A 21560-nucleotide genomic window follows, 5' to 3' on the forward strand; every position below is an offset into this window, starting at 1 on the left:
TCCGGCAAAAAATTTTTATTAAAGTATTGTGTTGCCCCCCAAAAGTTATACAAATCCCCAATATACACTTATTACGGGAAATGCTTATGAAGTACTTTTTTCCCTGCACTTACTACTGCATCAAGGCTTCACTTCCTGGATAACATGGTGATGTCACTTCCTGGATAACATGGTGATGTCACTTCCTGGATAACACGGTGATGTCACGACCCGACTCCCAGAGCTGTGCGGGCTGTGGCTGCTGATGGCAGAGGGACACTAAGGGACACAGGGCACTGGAGGGACACTGAGCATCCCCCTGCCATCATCCTCTCCAGCAGCCACGGCCCGCACAGCTCTAGGAGTCGGGTCGTGACATCACCATGTTATCCAGGAAGTGACATCACCATGTTATCCAGGAAGTGACATCACCATGTTATCCAGGAAGTGACATCACCATGTTATCCAGGAAGTGAAGCCTTGATGCAGTAGTAAGTGCAGGGAAAAAAGCACTTTATAAGCATATCCCATATGAGTGTATATTGGTGATTTGTATAACTTTTGGGGGGCAATACAATACTTTAATAAAAAATTTGCCAGACTTCTCCTTTTAACCCAGACCAGAATTGTCAGGGGATGCCCATAGTCCATCCTGTAAGACTTCATCCCTTCACATCCAGCCATAGAGGTTATCATGATTTTGTGTGGGACATTGGAAGACTCTACCTATACTGAGACTCATCTCTACAGCCACGCTCTCATCTTGATGGGAGTTGTAGTTTTGCAATTGATTGTGATTTAGAGCACAACTCCACCAGGTTGGCACCAGTCCAGTAACACTTACTTTGCTGTTGGGTTACAAATGGTGGATCACACATATGTTGTTCCCTAGCCATATGGAAGCCTAAAAGCCTCTGCTACTAGCTGCCTGAGCCCAGCTGCTCTACTCTTCTGTTAGAAGGACTGCACAGACCTCAGACACTTGTTTTTGTCATGGGTCGCTCAAAATTAAAGGGGTACCCCAGCAAAAATCTTTTTCCTTTTACATCAACCTTTTTCAAAAAGTTATATAGATTTGTATTTTACTTCTATCTAAAAATCTCCAGTCCTTCAGTACTTATCAGCTGCTGTATGTCCTGCAGGAAGTGGTGTATTCTTTGCAGTCTGACACAGTGCTCTCTGCTGCCCCCTCTGTAAAAAAAAGAAATGCAATGTAAAGTCCCCACATGGGCGGTGATGTGCACGAGGAGGCCTGCCGGTGTACAGAAGGGAACACATGAAGGAGGCCAGCCAGCGATGTGCACGAGGAGACCTGCCGGCGATGTGCCTGAGGAGGCCGGCCACCCAGCAATGTACCCGAGGAGGCCTGCCACCCAGCTATGTGCCTGAGGAGGCCGGCCACCCAGCAATGTGTCCGAGGAGGCCTGTCACCCAGCGATGTGCCCGAGGAGGCCTGCCGGCGATGTGCCCGAGGAGGCCTGCCAGCAGTGTGCCCGAGGAGGCCTGCCAGCAGTGTGCCCAAAGAGGCCTGCCAGCAGTGTGCCCAAAGAGGCCTGCCAGCAGTGTGCCCGAGGAGGCCTGCCAGCAGTGTGCCCGAGGAGGCCTGCCAGCAGTGTGCCCGAGGAGGCCTGCCAGCAGTGTGCCCGAGGAGGCCTGCCAGCAGTGTGCCCGATGAGGCCTGCCAGCAGTGTGCCCGATGAGGCCTGCCAGCAGTGTGCCCGAGGAGGCCTGCCGGTGTACAGAAGGGAACCTGACACATGAAGGAGACCTTGTTACTGAGATTCCTGCAGAATGAAGCGGCTCCGCTCTGGTTTCTGTGTTTGCCATTAAACCAAATGCATCCAGACGGCCGTGTGAAGACGTCCTCTCGTGCGAGCCTCACGTCTCCCCCTTACACGCCCGGCCTTTGAACTGGATCTGCTTCGGTCCGTCTGACAGGCGAGCGACAGGAAGACAAACATCATTACAGATCGTCAATACATTTATTGTGATTTGTCTAGCTCTAAATATTGACATTGTTCCTTATTTTCTGGCTTCTCTGCCGACCTCTTCCTGCCCTTGTTGTTCCCATAGAAAGGAAATTGTATTCAGTCCTTTACATATACGTCATATATACACTGTAATGTAGGGGCACTGTTGTCCTTAAAGGGGATGTCCAGAGCTGAGCACCACTGTAATATGTTATATATATTACGTATATTATACGTATATATATATATATATATATATATATATATATATATATATATATATATATATATATATATATATATATATAAACAAACTACATATATGTACACAGTGACCCCACCAGCAGAATATTGAGTGCAGCTCTGGAGTATAATACAGGATATAACTCAGGATTAGGGCCCTATTCCGCAGGACGATTATAGTTTGCATAATCGTTAACGATTAACGATCTCAAACGACCGCTATTGCGAAAGACCTGAAAACGTTCACTCATTTTCGTGGAACGATAATCGTTACTTATGATCGTAATTGCGATAGTTTTTTCTTCGCTATTTATTCGCTATTGCGTTCATATCTACTGCGAACGACCGAACGATGTCTTATTCAATGCGAACGATGTGCGAACGAGCAACGATAAAAATAGGTCCAGGTCTTATAAAGCGATCAATGATTTCTCGTTTGGTCGTTAATCGTTAACTGCATTTCAACCGAACGATTATAGTTTAGATTCGAACGATTTAACGATAATTTGAACGATAATCGTCCGGTGGAATAGGGCCCTTAGTATAGGACAAAGTACAGGATCTGGTGTAGGACTTATCACCACAGCAGGTCTGATGAGCAATTTTTATTTATGACTACTGATCTGGTTATACGGTGATGCTAAGATTGGACAAGTCCTAACAAAATCTAAACACATTTTTTTAATTATTATAACTTTTGCGTAAACCAGGACTCCTGAAATCGTCTGCATTCATCTCCGGCGCAGAGTCGGTTAAATCTCCCTTAATTTAGCCCAAAACCGCAGCAGACACATGAATCTGGGAAATGTTTCAGTAACCTTTTCATGTTGAGTTCTGAGGAGACCACGGGTGAGGATGTCGCTGTAGAATCCCTGCGTCTCCCCTGCTGGCTTTCCATGGGGGTAGCAGAGGAAACCCTGCCCGTCTGGACTGCGTCTTGCTTTCTGCTTTGAAATGTTACACTCTGCCCGTGACCTGTCGGCAGGGGATCTGTTGACATTGCGTTATAATCGCAGTTATGTGAACCCCTCCAAGCTGCCATGTAAAAGTATACAAGGTGAGCGATGGGGTGGTGCCACCATTACCTCTCTTCCTCTATGTGTGAGCCCCATAATCTTTAGTGGTGCCAGCGTATACAACTGTGGAACCCTAATAGTATTATTTTATTAGGCTGCGCCCAGCATGGGGTATATGGGGACAGCTGCACTCACTTTTACCCTTGTGTGTTTTACAGGTCATTGGCTTCTTCAGCTCTCGTCTGGAGCAGGCCGGATCGGATCTCTCTGTGGAGCGGGTGCTGGAGGTCATCAAACAAGGCGCAGTCGCACTGCCCAAAGACAGGCTCAGGGTAAGTGCACACGACTTATTGTCTGAGAAGCCAGGCACTATATACTCCATCACCGGTAATGTGATACTCTATAAAGCCCCATTCCCGTCACCATAGTCTGAAGCCAGATTAGGTCTATTTTGGTAACGTCTCCTATGCAGAGCTTTATTAGTTCAATGTGGGGCTTAGTATTGGAGGCTATAGGGTGGAGATAGCAGTGTGGGTGGAGCTCTAAGTATTGGTAGTGCTACCAGTGGGTGAAGCTAGTAGTATAGACAGAGCACATAATGTGGATGGATCTAGCAATGTAAGTGGCGATGGCAGTGTGGGCAGAGTTAGAAGTGTAGGTGGAGCTAGCAATGTAGGTGACGATAGTGGTGTGGGCAGAGTTAGTAGTGTAGGTAGTGATAGCAGAGCTAGTAATGTAGGTGGTGCTACCAGTGTGGGTGGAGCTAGTAGTGTAGATGGAGCTAGCAGTGTGAGAAGAGTTATTAGTGTAGGTGGAGTTAGCTGTGTGAGCAGAGCTACTAGTGTAGGGGGAGCTAGCAGTGTAAGCAGAGCTAGTAATGTAGGTGGAGCTAGTAGTCTAGATGGAGCTAGCAGTGTGAGCAGAACTAGTAATGTAGGTGGAGCTAGCAGTGTGAGCAGAACTAGTAATGTAGGTGGAGCTAGCAGTGTGAGCAGAACTAGTAATGTAGGTGGAGCTAGCAGTGTAAACAGAGCAAGTAATATAGGTGGAGCTAGTAATGTAGGTGGAGCTAGCAGTGTGAGCAGAGCTAGTAGTGTAGGTGGAGCTAGTAGTGTAGGTGGAGCTAGTAGTGTAGGTGGAGCTAGCAGTGGGAGCAGAGCTAGTAGTGTAGGTGGAGCTAGTAGTGTAGGTGGAGCTAGCAGTGTGAGGAGAGTTATTAGTGTAGGTGGAGTTAGCTGTGTGAGCAGAGCTAGTAGTGCAGGTGGAGCTAGCAGTGTGAGCAGAGCTAGTAATGTAGGTGGGGCTAGTGATGTAGGTGGAGCTAGCAGTGTGAGCGGAGCTAGTAATATGGGTGGGGCTAGTAGTGTGGGTGGAGCATGTAGTGTAGGTGGAGCTAGCAGTGTGAGTAGAGCTAGTAATATATAGGTGGAGCTAGTAATATAGGTGGAGCTAGCAGTGTGAGCAGAGCTAGTAGTGTAGGTGGAGCTAGCAGTGTGAGCAGAGCTAGTAATGTAGGTGGAGCTTTTAGTGTAGGTGAAGATAGCAGTGCTAGTAGTGTAGGTAGAGCTAGCAGTGTGAGCAGAGCTAGTAATGTAGGTGGAGCTTTTAGTGTAGGTGAAGATAGCAGAGCTAGTAGTGTAGGTAGAGCTAGCAGTGTAAGCAGAGCTAGTAATGTAGGTGGAGCTAGCAGTGTGAGCAGAGCTAGTAATGTAGGTGGAGCTAGAAGTGTAGGTGGAGCTAGCACTGTGAGCAGGCTATCCCCTGAGCACAATTTTTGTGGATTTGGGTATAAAATGAAGTGGTCTGGTTGTGTGTAATGTTTTGAATGATTTCTCTACCGTTTGTTCATGCAAAAAAGTTCCACAAGATGCTGGTTGCAAACAGCAAGTTATTAGCAAATACAATGCTTTTCCTACAAGACCATGGTATATGTTCCCTTCGTTCTTCCCAGGCTCTGGCAGGGGCCGCACAGCGATGTTGGTCACCATTGTATTGCACTGTAGGGATCACATCACATTACAGCTATGATCAGGGAATAAGGTTGTGTTGCAATCACATGAGTTCCTGATAGTTCTCTGATAGATTTCTTACAGCTGTCACTGTTGTGGCCACCAATAGGCCACAGCACGGCCCCATTCACGGCCCCGAACTGCAGTGCTGCCATTGTGGTCCAACACCGTGATCTGCACAATCCCTTCCATGTAGTCCAACTCTGTAGAATTGTACAGTCTGCAACTACTCCTGAGCAGGGCACGCTGGGAGTAATAGTCTGAAATAATAAGCTTTACAAAGAGAACAGTACTGGCGCTACCCTTCAGGCACAACTTCTATTGGACCGCGAGATGAGGTTGCATATACCAAAAACACTGTGCAGGGTGCTCCTCATGAAATACAAAAACATTCATAAATATGTCCATAGAAGTTGGAGGGCACTCACCGTACTGATGTGCAAACTTTATTCCATACAAGCTGTAAAATTCCAGCAGGTTCATCTGTCGCGGGCTCGGACGCCAACCACTAATTAGCACAAGCTATTACAGCTGTTTCGCGCGTGAGCGCCATCTGACGAAGCGTGCATGTGTGCAAAACAGCTGTAATAGCTTGTGCTACAGACAAACCTGCTGGAATTTTTAAGCGTGTATAGAATAAAGTTTACACATCAGTCTGGAATAATAGACGTAGTGCAGACCCCAATAACCACAGTAACAACTACGCTTCTGATGTTCAGCATCCTCATCTCCATATACCTTTTACTGTATAGGACAGTCCAGCCTGCTGCATTTTCCAGTACACTTGGTCACCAAATAAAAGAACCCATACACTCTGGTATATTTGTGTATTCTTTACATGCATAGTATTCACACCTGCAGGCTTCAGAGCTGCAATCCTCCTGCATCCCTGGCTGGTTCAGAGTCTATGCCATTATACTATAACCTGTAATCCCTGCATGCCTGCAGTAACTTACGTAGATCCCAGTTAGGGACAACAACTGCAGATCTTCGTGCCTGAACCTCACATGCATCAGCTTGTTTAATGGGAGCGTTTAGGAGGCCACGGCGGTATTTGTGTAAGTATGTCTTTGTTGTTAATGGAGGTAGCGCATAACTGTGAGTTTTACTGCTGCCCGCCAGTGGAACGAGAATAGATTCTTTTTCATGCTGCTGAGCAGCGAGCGCTACAATGGTAATAAGTCACGCTTCTCACAAATATACCAGCAATATGTACCCCCACCCTGCTAGAGAGGGTATATAGTGTGTCCTGTATCCGGGAACCACCCTATTCATAACCACCAGCCATCTTACATTGTACAGAGATATCAGTCCTGTTGTATGTAGCCCCAAGAATCGTTCCGTCAATCACTCATCTCCAGAATCTAATAACTGCATCAATATTCTATCCTTGTAGTGAGTTCCCCCCCAACACCTTCCTCTGGTATAGAGCTCCATAGTCCCATTGCTCTTACAGTAAACAATCTTTTTCTATATGGATGTAGAAACTTCCTTTAGTATAAATAGGGGAGATCAGTGACCTTTACTTGATCATCTTTATGGGTACCTGTATATGTCTGTCTTGTACACCAGAGAGGTGGAACCTTCTTTGGTCTTCCAGCTGTTGCAGAACTACAATTCCCATCATGCCTGGACAGCCAAAGCTAAAGCTTTGGCTGTCCAAGCATGATAGGAATTGTAGTTTTGCACCAGCTGGAGAACATGCTATTCTATGTGTGGTCAGATAGTGATTTGTTCAGTCATACTGTACATGAGTGTATTTGCCTTGGCGGCAGCTTTATGACACTGGTTGCTCCAGTTATATTTACTGTGAATTAAAGCTTCGAAGTCTTTTTCCATGTCAGTGTTTTCCTATTTAGTATATAATGGTGACATGGATTTTCGCATCTGATTTGCATAATATTTGCCAGCGTTGACCCCCTATCTGCCACTTCTCCGTATAACACGCCATCTTAAATAGCTTATAACCTCACAGCTATCCCACTCCCCAGGGTGCTCCCCCGGGGCTTTCCATCGTCTGCTATCTGCAGTATGATGGATGTGCAATGTGAAGGTAGAAAGGCCCTATTTCAGGGTTTTATAGAGCGGTTAGGCCGGAGATCACCACCATCGCCTCCTCCTCCTCTTGTGAGTGCTGGGAACATTGTCCTGGACGCTGCTTATCAGCTGGGAAGCCATGTTTTTAGTTGCACTCCATAAACCTCCTTGATGTGGATAAGTACATAGCCGTAGTGTTTATCCTGCCGCTGGGGTAACGCCGACTTCTTCCTTTGTAATTTCTTCTTTAATTTTCTATGGTGGTCACTGATATCAGCCTCCCATCCATATGTAGTAAGGTTGGATAAGGGGGTGAGGTTACGGGGTGAGGTTCCTCCAAGGTCACATTGCAATTTCACTAAACATTGACCAATACGTCTACAAGAATATTATGTTATAAGATTTCCTAATATAGATGAGTAAGCAGATGACTTAAAGGGAACCATTCACCCCGTGGCCCCCAGCAGAAACTGACATACAGTGACATAAAGGTCAATATACTTACCACATCGCTCCCGGTCCCGTCCCGGATCCCGTTGTTGACACGGAGAAATCGCTGATTCTTCTTCTCGCGCCCATTATGTTAATGAGCTGAGATGAGTCCAACGTTCATAGGAAACGACAGACAAGTCCAACTTATTCATGAGGTCTTCTTCTCGTCGCCGCCCATCCATGCCTCCTGGAACTTGATTGACGCCTTCAGTCTTCTGACGAATTCCCGCGCCGTTGCGATGGTCTCGTCATTTCTTCTGCGCCTGCGCTGTAAACAGGATACGTGCTCGACACAATCGGCGCACGCGTAATAAACAGTGAAGCTGCGGAGTGGCGTCAATTGTGAACTGCACATGCGCCGAAAACAACCGTCACGGCGCCTGCTCGGGATCCGGCGAGAAGAAAGAAGACGAGGAGGAAGAAGACCCGGCGTCAATCAAGTTTCGGAGGCGGGGAGAAGGCTGGACTTCGGGCCCGGCGGCGCTCATTACCATAATGGGCGCGAGAAGAAGAATCGCCGATTTCTCCGTGTCAACAACTGGATCCGGGATGGGACCGGGAGCGATGTGGTAAGTATATTGACCTTTATGTCACTGTATGTCAGTTTCTGCCGGGGCCACGGGGTGAATGGTTCCCTTTAAGTATCTGGAGCACAAGGGTGTAGCTTCGAGGACTAAAGCTTTGGCTGTCCAGGTATGATGGGTATTGCAGTTTCGTAAAAGTTGAAGGTTCCCCATCCCTGATGTAGATGGGGGAGATCAGAAGGGGAAGCAACATGCCACTTTGGAAGGGTTGGGGAGGACCCAACCTATTAGCTCTCGGAGGGCTTCTAATTGGCCAAGTGGACTTGAGACCAGTGAACATAGTGTTTGTGGTCTTCTAACCCCCTCAGTTGAGTTCTTATTGGGAGGTAAAAATGGGACGTATTCACAAATGGTGCCAATCCACACTGTTGCAGAATCCATGCTGACTTCTTCATCCAAATCCACACAGCTTTACATACCTACCACTTCCCGTTGACCTCAATAGGAGAGACTACACCTTGCTGGGGAAAAAAAATGTAATCTCTGCATTAATGCATACATTTTTACATTGAGATGAATGGGAATTTTTAAATCCGCATCAAACTCTGTAATGAAATTCCACATAAATGCTTCTTTCAGCTGCTATGTGGACAAGCCCATAAAGGTTGTTGTTTCAACTGTAGCAAATGTCCTTGCACTAGAAGAACTTAAAGGGACCAAACAAGACAAATCTAACCTGCTGAAGATAACTTACCCTCATCCTCAGCTCCCTGTGCACAAAGGGACATAGCAGCAGGTTAGAGCAGTATAATGTGCTGTTTGCTTCCCTTTAAAACTCTGTTCGGCCAACTTAGTGTAAGGTGGCACGTTTTTAGCCTTGCTAGCGTGGGTTAACTCTGTGTAGAAAGTTGGAGTACATGTGGGCCATTATTTTAAAGCCCATTCATGCTTTGGCAGCCGACAACAGTTTAGCCCAACACCGTTGTCAGACATGTGGCCTAACAGCAGAAATCCAAAGACGACAATACAGATTAGTCGCGTTGCCGTCAAACACCCAGATTATGGTGCTGATCAATCATCTATTGTATTTGGGGGTGTCCCTGATGTCAGCTATTGGGGGAGAGACGTACTCTGCAGTTGAACTTCCACATGTTCAGTCTTTGGTTCTGGAGGAGATAAGCCGCTGGTAAGCTTGCTCTTTTCTCAGTTGGGAACACAAGCACACAGAGTGTGCTCGTTCATTAGGGGGTTGGGGGGAATACCTGTTGTACTGTGTTACTGTTACCTGAGCTCCACAATGCACTGCTCTGTGTTCACATCCAGAGCTAAACTCTGAATTCTGCAGCAAAATTACTCCGTGCTGTTTGCAGACTATTCTCTCCTGTCTTCACAAATATGTGTATATATGTATATTAATAGATTTACTAGACCCCTGAAGCCTGTGCGGATTTCTTTAATGTTTCAGCGTGTGTTCCGTATCATGGAAGTGAGGCAGTGAATCACGCTCCTTCTTTATGGCTGCAGGATGTGTATGGCGGCTTATGATGCATTGACAGGCACGCACGCCATTCTGAATAACACTTCAGCCCTGATCGGGGTCTTCAGCGCCGTACGTCGACAGCTTCTACAAGTATTTACTCTGAGCATGTCTAGTTTATAGATCACTCTCATCCTGGCTTGGCCTGGTAATACCAAATGACGCCTAATATATAGAGCAGCACCCTGCAAACACGGTGTACCGTCCTCCTATCACTTTCCCTATTCACTGACAGCAAGCAGAGGGCCTAAAACTGGTAAAGAATTAAGAAAGATGCGTACTGTTATATAATGATTATAACCAGAAACCCCTTTAATACCATTTTATAACGTTGTTATTCTCTGCCTGTGAATAGAGAACTTATCCCGGGGACAGCGTCCACCAGGGCGGCCATTCCCGTGTATTTATGGTGCAGTGAATTCATCATAAGAAAGAGCTGATCCTGCTCAGTTCGGCTTTACAGCGGGGGCCTGCCAGCTCTGCGCAAACTGGGACATTGGAAAATTTCTGCTTGGCTCAGAAGTGTGTGTTGCAGGATTGAAGTCTTTAGACAGATCCCGAAGTAAAGCCCTGTGTACTCACCGGGAGAAACCCAGGAGAAGGTTTCATCCGGCCACCCAGGGGTACAATAACTCTGGTATTACAGACCACCCTAAAATACAGGATAGCTTATGTAACAGAGCAAACTGTATGAGTATACATTGTACACCCACATATAGATATGTATATACTTGCACATGTATACATAGACACACAATTAGACTAGTATATATGAGAGGGACCGTGCTCATGATCTAAGCCACACTCATGGGGGCACCACTGTGCTGGATGCTGCAGTAAAGGGGCTGGTGAGGGCATCTGCCTGTTTAGTCTGATGATCGTAGGAGATACCGTTACGTTGGCGCCCACCGAGTTCATTGGAAGCTTTTGGTCTAAGCATGTGGACAATTCTCATAATTTTTGTGTTAGAAATAGAACTTAAAGGAGTTTTTGGCTTAAAATAAGTAGTAGGTTGGAGTTCAACCACTGGGTTCCACATGATCTCCAGAACAGGGCTGAGTGAATGGAGCTGAATATTTCTCATGTACCATATTGTCTCCGGATCTAAGATAGGGCCCTGTTACACGGGACGATTACCATGCGAAAAATCGTTATCGTTCCAATTTAAATGATAATCGTTCTGTGTAATTGCAGACAACAATCGAAAAATCGTTCGTGTGTCGTTGATAGCTGATTAAGATCTGAACCTAAAATTATCGCTAATCGTTCGCTGTAATTCCACATTCGTTCGCTCAAGTTCTGTATTTGTTCACTGTAAATTTGTTCAGTGTAAATGCACATTGTTCATTGTTTTGCTGGGATCAGAAGGAATAAACGATCTCAGTAACGATTGTAGTAACGATCGTAACTAACGACTATCGTCCTGTGTAATACGGTAAACGATTTTAGGTTAACGATAAACAATCTCTTTTGCGATCGTTAGTCGTTAATCGTTAAAAATCGCTCAGTGTAATAGGACCCATAGCCAATTACTGTACTCGATACACAGTGAATGGAGCGTCAGCACGCATGCCCAGTTCTGGAGACCACAAGAGAGACTGGAGACTGCCAAGGTTTCTGTGATCAGTGGTGGTCCCAGCAACAGGTTGATAAATGATGGTGGAAAAGACCCTTTAAAGGAAATTAGTTGGCTCTATATCAAGTTCAGAGTTCAAGTGTCAAGGAGGCAGTGCCAAGCCACAACATGCACGCCACCTCCTTCCCCCACCCTTCTCTGCTGTGTATGGGGTAATATACACGGCTTGTCTTCCAGCACTGGGTCCTGAATATCAATTCAGACAGAGAAAGGTGGGGGAGTGAGGAGGCATGCATGCTACAGCTTGGCTCTGCCTCCTTGACACGTGACCTCTGTTTACTTTTCAGATCCCGCTCATAATTTATACATAGTTATATACCGAAGACCGTCACCCCTATTACTTTTTCCTTTAGGACGGGTCCATGGGTTGTAGCCATTGTGCACCTTTTGGAGGGTCATAACCAAGACTGACTACATAGAACTTTTTGTGAACTTTAGAATTTTTAATGACTCCTATATTGATGTCACAATAAAGTTTTCCCAGCTGAGTGATTTGTCAGGCAACTCCAGGAGGAACGCTTGTTCATTTCTTACATGTTTTCTTGGCACGAGCTTAAAGAACATGTAAATGTGTTTCTGACACCTCGGATAAAAATACAGAATGGTGAATAAACAGAGCAGCGACAGCGTCAACACTGGAAAGTATGCAGCAGCAGCAGCCATGTCTTGGGTTTCTGCTTTTGAAACCCTTTTCCCATGTAATATCAGGTTCTGTCTAGAAGGCCGCCAGCAGAAAAGTAATAAGGCCTTCAGATGGAAAGGGCACATCGTAAAAAAAATACGCATTCCAGATCTGGAGGAAAATTGTGTGTCAGCATCATTTCTCTGGAAATCGTTTCCGGATTTGGGACGCGGTGTTGCTTTCACAACCGTTGTGACTTTGTGTGTACATGGAGACGGGCGACCTCCGCCAAGAAGTGGTGGCGTGCTTTAGGCATTTCCCCGGGACAGATCCATAGTATGTCAGGCTTCGCTTTTTGGTGTCTGGAAGACATACACTACAAATTTTTCTTCTGTTTTTCTTTCAGTTTTTACCCTTATTTTTCTGTTTTTGTTTTTTTTTTGTTCCTGGTAGGTGGGATTTTGAAAATCCTTTCCATCACATGGTGAACATAGCCATAGATGTATCTTAAAGGGTAACTATCAGCAGGTTAGACGAATCTAATGGTGCGTTTACACGGAACGATTATTGTTCGAATTTTTCGCAATAACGAGCACATTTGAGCGATAATCGGCGAACGATCAAGCGACAAATCATCGTTGGTCTTTTGCTAAAAATTCTCAGATCGCTTTGTGTAAACAGTCTTTTATAGATTCACCCTATATGTGAGATGGGCTTAAGCGATCTTAAAAATGATCGCAATAACAACTTTTCTAATGAATTTTCTAACAATTTTTTTTACGATTTATTCGTCTTAGCGCTGATAGTTATAAAAACCAAATTGTTGCTTCAAATTGTTTCAAAACGATCGATTGGGCGAATTATCGCTTCGTGTAAACGGACCATAACCTGCTGCCCGGGACACTGAGGAGGAAGGTGTGTGTGTGTGTTACCTTCTTCCTCTGCGCTGGTCCCACATTCTTAGTCAGGTAAACTCCCCTCCAGCCCAACGTTAGGAGCACTGCCTCGTCATCCGGCTCACCTCTTCTAATATTAATCAAAGGAGTGCGTGGCCTGATGCCGCAGAAATGCTCCTAACAGTGCTCCGGAGCAGAGTTTACCCCCATTAACAGTGCGGGACCAGTGCCAAGGAGGAAGGTAACACAAATACCTTCCTCCTCAGCGTCCCCGACGCTATAGGGGGCTATCAGCAGGTTAGATTCGTACTAGTTCCCCTTTAAAGCAGTGGTGTCACAAAGCATTTCTGAAAATGTGTTGTTTGAGAAATATAGACACCCTAATTCTCCCATCTGATGCTGTTTGATGACCTGTTGCTCTTGGTTACGACCTGCCAGGCATCCACTAGCTTAGGTCACTCATGCTCAGTTCAATCCCAGTCACATGATCTGTCCCATTAGTGCTGGCATTTGGTTTTCACTTCACATGCAGCTAGGGGGATTACAGGAAAGTGTCTGCACTGTTGCATAGCAACCGCAGGGTCACAGTTCAGTGAGGAAACCAGGAAGTGATCAGATGCATAGAGAAGACAAATGTTACCATGATGTACGTTAAGGCAGTATTACGTGGTATGATGAGGGGGAGCAAGCACCAACCTGTCAGTTCAGCGCTTGCATCCCCCTCGTTTCTTGCTCACTGCCCGGAGCGATGGGCAGCAGACCGTCACTGACGTGATCAGGCTGTATTGAAAGACCACGATTTAGCTGATCATGGCCTTTTAACGTCCTATTACACCAAACAAATATTGGCGTTAACTGACGTTAAGTACGGGCGAGTGTTAGATTTATGTATATGGTACACATATGATTTTACCTTCTTTGCTTCTTTACATCACCCCTTTTAAGGAACTAAATTTTTCAGATTTTTTTTAATGTAATCATTCTATAATAAGAATAAAATTTCCCCTCTAACCCTTAGACTGGGACCAAGTAGCGCCACTAACTCATAGATGGTGCTGCATGGAGTGATTACATGGAGCCCATATACCACACAAAATTCTATAATATCCTTCTCCTTGAACAAAACACATACGAAATATGTCAAGTTCTGTTACCTTCTGACTTGATCTCCGTTTGCTGTCAGTGAATGCAAAGGTTATTGTCTACTTCCAGAAGTTGAAACCTATGTTAATCGTTACATCAACATTTGCCAGTTGACCTTGGTGCAGTCCAGTGTTCCATAAGTGTAACTTGGAAAAAAGTTAAGAACTTTTTACCGTGTGATTCTGGATCTGCAGCCATGATTTGCACATTGAACTCCCTGTAGGCTTCGCTAACATTGGACATTACCATTCCATTCACACTACTAATATATAAATGAGTTGACTGTTGGGATTAAAGGGGTTATCTGGCACTACAAAAACATGGCCACTTTCTTTCAGAGACAGCACCACTTTTGTCTCCAGGTTGGGTGAGCTTTTGTAACTAAGGGCCCTATTCCACTGGACGATTATCGTTCAGATTATCGTTAAATCGTTCGAATCTAAACGATAATCGTTCGGTTGAAATGCAGTTAACGATTAACGACCGAACGAGAAATCGTTGATCGCTTTATAAGACCTGGACCTATTTTTATCGTTGCTCGTTCGCAAATCGTTCGCGTTGAATAAGACATCGTTCGGTCGTTCGCAATAGATACGAATGCAATAGCGAATAAATAGCGAAGAAAAAACGATCGCAATTACGATCATAAGTAACGATTATCGTTCAATGGAAATGAGTGAACGTTTTCAGGTCTTTCGCAATAGTGGTCGTTTGCGATCGTTAATCGTTAATGATATGCAAACGATAATCGTCCAGTGGAATAGGGCCCTTAGTCTTACTGTCTCTGGAAGAAAGTGACCATGTTTTTGTAGCACTGGATATCACCTTTAAAGATTTGCAGCTCTAGTTCATTATGATAAAAGCCCCCAGATCTAAACAGAAGAGAATTCGGGGGTGTAAGGAGCGGGACGCTGTGATGGGTTACATGGGAAATGTGGGTGTATCACAATAGACGATTACAGTAAACGCCAGAGTCTTAGATTTATTTAGCTCAGTCTTGTATATAGCACCGAGGTCGGTTACGGCACTTGTGTGGGATATTACTGAGGAGGATGAATGAGTAAGGGCCATTTTCAACACCCTTGAGCTCAATGGCAATGAAGTATTTCTAATGAAAGGGCTATTGCTGATTGTGCACTTCCTGTAATATGGTATAATAGTCTCCGAGTCTTTATAACAATGCTCTCACAAACTTTCAAAGCCTCTGGCGCCCACACATACCATTTCATCTGCTGGGTGGAGATGCGTTCTTTGTTTCAGTCTAGTGTCTATTTACAAGGTAATTCAGAGTTCAAATTCCTGGATATAGCAATTAGAAGGATTCCAATAGATAGGGCATACATATACATTCATACGTCCTTGGTATGAGGTTGGCACAGAATATATTTGATTGTAAGCTCATATGGGTAGTGCTCTTTTTACACCTCCCTAACTCCAGTTTTTAGAGGGTTTTCTACAATAAAACTATATTCTTCATTTGAAAATGATTCCCGTCCTTTTATAAAATGATGCGCATGTGCACCACCACTCCATTCATTCTGTATGTATAATCGGCTATTTCTAATGGCTTCTATAGATAAATAGTGGCGCACATGGATGTTGCGATGCTCCATTCGGATGGGGCCTCCACAATCGGCTAGTTATCTGCCTCCCCACAGAGAAAACATCAGCGCTCAGCCATATAGAACACTCATGTGTATGGGGAGATTTCATCAAAACTATATATGGCATTTTTAAGATCTTTAGAAATCTTTCATCCATGAAACTATGCTTAAAATATTCCCATGAAGACTTTTTATTCTTTACCCAGTGTCATTGATCATGTATGGCCAGTCTGAACACCTGTACAGGCCAATATGGACTAAAGTGTGTATGGATATGTCTGCACCATTGTTCATCGGGTGGTATGGCTGAACGTTCACATGTTCTCTATGGGATGGTTAAGCCACAGTCAGACAGCTCTGCGCCATCTTATCCCTTTAAGAGCAATTAGATTGGGATGTTGAAAATCCATCATGCCTGACTTTCTCTCTACTGACATCCATGTGTCGGGAGGGCCCATATACTGCAGGCCGGACACACCACTGGAGGCAGGTTCAGCCAGCTATATTTATAAGGTGCATGGGAACTTTTCGACCAGGAATAAATATCTTCATGATGTTTATGTCCCCTCATACTTTCCTGGGCTTTTATTGGGTTTTTGCAATTTCCGCCCACAATCCAGAAGGTTACCAATGGCTTTTTATCATACCTGACTGCATCCCCACCTATTCGGATCTCACTGTGCACATACTTACACTGCATCCAGTTCCAGTTCATACTTACACTTTTCACATACCGTCACTGCATCCAGCCCTAAGGCTGCCTGGAAAACATGGATACAGTGATAGGCCATAGGGCTGCCCACCCCCATGCCAGCATACTCTAGTGTTGCTCATCTCCAATTATATCCAATAAAAATATAATCAATAACATCACAATCCTATAAATGCTGGCTTCACTTTACCGCTTTGGAGATTTTCTGTGGGCCATGCACCAGTGATCAGTGAGGTGCGCTCTAGTCCAAATTTAGAATAAAAAAAAAAGCAGAATTTAGCTGTTTTGTTTGTATATAGTGTATAACTATGAAGACATAGATCTGCATAGGAACTGTAGACGCAAAACAGTAGGTTAACAACAAAGCTACTTTAGATGCATTGGAGCAACGGTGGACATGTATATGCAATAATAATGTATCTATTGAATAATGTATCTCTTCTCGTCTGTCTCCTGTCACTTGAAACTGAGGAAAATTTTTGAAATATGACTTCCTGCCAGCCTGTGTATACACAGAGAAATATATACACTTCCCTCTAGTAGTCCAACAATGTCTCCAGTGGCATCAACCATCTGATAGTGTTGAGAGTAGAAGTAGCATTGGATAAGCCTCGTCCTGTATGTGTCACACAGTATGGTATGTTCCCACACACACGGGATGGTTAACCCCTGCTTAACCAAAAGAAAGGATGCATTATGGCCATCAGTATCTCCCGTAAGAGCCCAAGTGTCAACCTCCTAGAGTATAGTTGACTTTTCATGTAAACCTGCTCATCTGGAGGACATTGGGGCAGGTTTAAGGGATGAACAATGAATACATTGTGTTCCTGTGAAATGTAAGCACGAGTCTTAGGGCAAGCCCCGTCACCTTGATCGATTGACAGCCTATGGATGGTGCTATCGGTGGAGTTCCTGCCTGTATTCCAGTGGATGACATTCCTTCATCTAGCCTTAGATGACTCAACAAACCGGCTAAGCTGACCTGGAGGCCAGAAAAAGATGATTCTCCTACGGTCCATAGAGCTAAGGAGCTCAGTTCTCGAATCCTCTTCATCATGGCAGTTCTCATCCATGCGTTGAGTGGAGCAGCCGAACTGTTTGGGGTCGGCAACATTCTCTGAACTCTCAGCATTTGACTCCCGGTGGCTTCAGAGGTTAAATGCAGCCCTAGAGAGTCGTGGAAAACATGGATTCAGCGATAGGCCATATCAGTATCTTCCAGGATTCCCTAGGGCGGCATCCAACTTCTGAGTATATCCAAGTGTTCTGAGAATATTGCCGAACCCCAACAGTACGTCCTTACCGCTCAAGAGAGAGATTTACAACTTTAATTTCGACACAGAAGTGTATTCTTGACCAAAATCCAAGGCAAACCGTATTGCTTTGTTTGTAGTGGGAATCTAGTTTGCCATCTCCGCAACACAGAATTAAGCACAATGATGGAGAATTCCAGTTTGGAGAAAAAAAAATGATGTCACAAATTTTGAGCACTGTTATATTATCAGACCGACAACCTCAAAAGCTGGTATCAGCAAAGAGTAATGACTGATTAAAAGCTGATCCATCATGTTTAACTTCACCCGGGAGTTGATCATTTTTCCATCCCCACCTCTAGCAGTTGGCCTCCCATCTCCCCGATTGGAGAATAATCTGCAGTAGACACATCTGCCAATTGCTTATCTCCAGGAATACCAAAAAGAATGAATGTTGACACCGTAGTGTGACCAATGCTTCTTTCCTTCATACACATGAAATACTAGGCATTTCCTATTTGGACATCCTTTTTTTCACTTCATTCATGCTATAAACGATCGGCCTAGTAAGTGGGATAATTTAACCCCTTTCAGCTGCCATAGATTAAGGGCGGGGTAATAATGGAGCCACAAACACAAATAGTTAGGTGGCAGCCATGTTTCATAGATACGTTGGCTATAGATGGAGAGCTATATCAAAAACACCTAGCTGGTCATTCTCAAAACTCCTCAAAAACAATTCTCATGATCAGCTTCACTGTACATTGTATTGCAGTGTATGGTGGCACTCCATCCCATCCTTATGTACAAGAAGGATCTGTACTTTACCCTTTGTTGTCCATATTTGCTACCCATTCTATTGTCTTCTGTCTCGTAGACAGGCGTTAGTTTGGGCGGTATATCACTAGGAGTGGGTGATCCGTCCGTCAGCAGATATTTAGATGGTCTCATCTCCGTTTTATTAGTATATTCCTATTCTTTTCCAGCTGATGTGTGTGTGTGCGCGGCGATAGGAGGCGACCATGACACAGTGCAAACATTGAGGCCATTTACTCCATGCTGTGCTCATGACACATGATGCTTATGGAGGTAGACATCACTACAGTATCCCAGGTGCGGTGTCTACAGCAGTGAACACGCTTGGGGATTGACAGATCACCGTGATTGATTTGCACTCACGACATTGCTGACAGATGGATATTATGTAGGTGGAAAACAATAGTAAAGATGAGAAATATGACATTTAGGTTCAGTAGATTACATTTGGCGTAATGGGACAGGATTCTTATGATCCAATACATTGCATGTACAGTGGGGTCTTTGGAGCCCTGCGCCCTGTCCCAGGATACGGGTGCATTCATTGGCTGCGCTAGGTCATGTCTTCATGACGTTTGATACGATTGGCTTCTGGGTACAAGCACAAGCCCACCAGGAACGTGTTGTGCTGTGCATCAGCTAATCAGAGCCAGGCTTGTTATGCTCCACCTCCACCTGCTCGACACAAGCTGCAAGGGAGGCAGGGTAAGAAGATGCACAGTAGGGTATACAGTATGGAGCAACAACTATAGGGAGGGAGGTATACAGTATGGGGAAGAATTAAGGGGGGACTTACAGTATAGGAACAACAATGGAGGGACACACAGTATGGCTAACTACCGTATAGAGTGGGGCTACAGTGTAGGGGGTATTTAGAGAAAAAAAAATAATATAAGAACATGTCTCATTTTCTGAGAAACAAAGGGAGTTGTGTCAAAATGTCCCGCCATGTTTGCCTCTTAACAAAGCTTTGCCCAATTTGCTTAATCTCCTTTGACTCATACGTCGTACTACATTATTGGTAAATCCCTGTTGTGGAGCCGGGTGGGTACACAGGCCCTGGCTGACCTTTTGTAAAGTAGCTTGTAATACATGTGCACCATCTTTCTTTATAACCTTGTTGCAGTATAGCTCCGGCTTATAAAGGAGTAGTAAAACAAAATGCGGTGGAGTTTGGGTTTAGTCATTCTCGGTATCTACAATAATGTGTGGTACTCTCCCACGATGATGCTTAGGAAACCCTAAGAGGTAATTCCCAGTTCCACCAGGGCATTTCCCAGCCGTGAATAATTTTTGGGTGTAAGCCTTAATTATTTTACTTCCTCTTTAAATTCTTATTTATGTTTGTTGTTATCTTACAGTTTTTGCACATTGTGACCCTTTCTGTTGTAGATACGACCCCCTTCCCCCCTTTCTTGTTTCTGCGGAGCCCGGGCCAGAGAGATCTCACATGTTTATTAAGTGCTATCACGCTGAGCCTCCGTGAGCTGCAGAATGGACCTGGCAGTTCTGCTGTTTGCATGGTGCTATTTGGCTCGGCACTGATAAGCAATAGACAGTCTGGCTCCTTCAAGGAGTCTCTCAGTAATGTCTGAGCACTCGGCAGTTCGGAAACCCTCTGGCTGACTTTCCCCTGTGGACTGTTCATTTATCAGGAAATGAAATTGGTTACAGGGTTACTCACATTGCCAAACCTCACTGACGAAATCAGAATTGTTCCTACTTGCAAAAGCTGACGGCCCTTATTAACCCTAGTAAGATTGGTGAATAGACAGAATGGGGACACCCCCCCCCCCCCCCTCCCTTCCTTTAAGAAAAAATATATAGCTTATCACTCTCCAGGGGTTAAGGAGGAAACTTGTATAAAAAAGATGCATTGTATTTTATTCTATCCTGTTATTTTTCTTCCACAACCATCGAAATGATCCATTTACGCTAGAAGAGGATGAGTTTAAGGGGTATTCCAGCCTATTGTAAGAAGGTAAGATACTGCTGGTTCGGTGGAAGAATAGAATAAAAACATATACTTACCTAATATCAATACAGCATGAAGAAAGTGAAATAGCGGCACTCACCCGGCTTCTCTTCAATCTTTATTGGGGTTCTTAATACAAAACAATCCACTAGGACATCAATAGGTGAGGGAGGACGCATGGGGGTGCATAAAGCGACGGCAGTTTTGTGCGCAGGCGCACTTTGTCACGGCTAACGGCTAACAGTGTTAGCCGTGACGAAGTGCGCCTGCGCACGAAACGGTTGTCGCTTTATGCACCCCCATGCGTCCTCCCTCACCTGTGTGATGTCCTAGTGGATTGTTTTGTATTAAGAAGCCCAATAAAGATTGAAGAGAAGCCGGGTGAGTGCCGCTATTTCACTTTCTTCATGCTGTATTGATTCATGGACTGTTTGCTGTGAGCAGAGCACCGCCTATATCTTCATTATACACTTCCAGCTTCCCACAAGGTCAGTCTAGTGCGCCGAAGACGCAGTGCGTGTCAGTATTAGTGCCGGTCCGTGCTTTTCTCCTCTCCTTGGATGCATATACTTACCTAACCCCGGTCCCCTGATTTTCTTCATGCTTCAGAGGCAAGTTCTTGGTGCAGGATCTGCCACATCAGCCAATCACTGGACGAGACAGGACACCATTGCAGCCAGTGATTGGCTGAGCGGAAAGGTCCTCATCTAAGAAGAAGAAAGTGAGACTGGAAGGAAAATAATGAAAACAGGAGGGGATCAGGGTTAGGTAAGTATTCATTTTTTATTCAAATTTTCCCCTGCCCCAGCAGCATACTATTTTTGTCTGGAATCTTTGAAATTACAGATTGAACAAGCTTAACAAGCTCTACCCAGGACCCCAACCTATTGTCAATGGCCAGCATGTGTGGTGTTTTAGTGTCTACCTCTCCATTTTTTTCTCCAACTGAATGCTATATTTGTAGACCACCTCATCAGATGGGACAGAGCATTGGGGTCCCCCTTGTTAGGTATGCACTCGTCAAGGATTTATGGCATATCTTGTGGATTAGTCATGGGCATTCCAGTTTACATATTACTTTTCTGTAAGAAATATT

General features: G+C 44.8%; 1 protein-coding gene across 1 annotated transcript in view; it reads left to right on the plus strand.

Annotated features, from left to right (window-relative positions):
* Window positions 1–21560, plus strand: part of DYM (dymeclin) — a 201393-nt gene that overhangs the window by 157747 nt on the left and 22086 nt on the right. Inside the window, exon 16 of the mRNA XM_069963208.1 lies at window positions 3427–3540. Within this exon, the coding sequence (XP_069819309.1) occupies window positions 3427–3540 (114 nt within the window). The remainder of the gene's footprint in view (window positions 1–3426; window positions 3541–21560) is intronic.

The sequence above is a fragment of the Dendropsophus ebraccatus genome, chromosome 3 (assembly GCF_027789765.1).
Source record: "Dendropsophus ebraccatus isolate aDenEbr1 chromosome 3, aDenEbr1.pat, whole genome shotgun sequence".
In the NCBI taxonomy this organism is placed as follows: domain Eukaryota; kingdom Metazoa; phylum Chordata; class Amphibia; order Anura; family Hylidae; genus Dendropsophus; species Dendropsophus ebraccatus.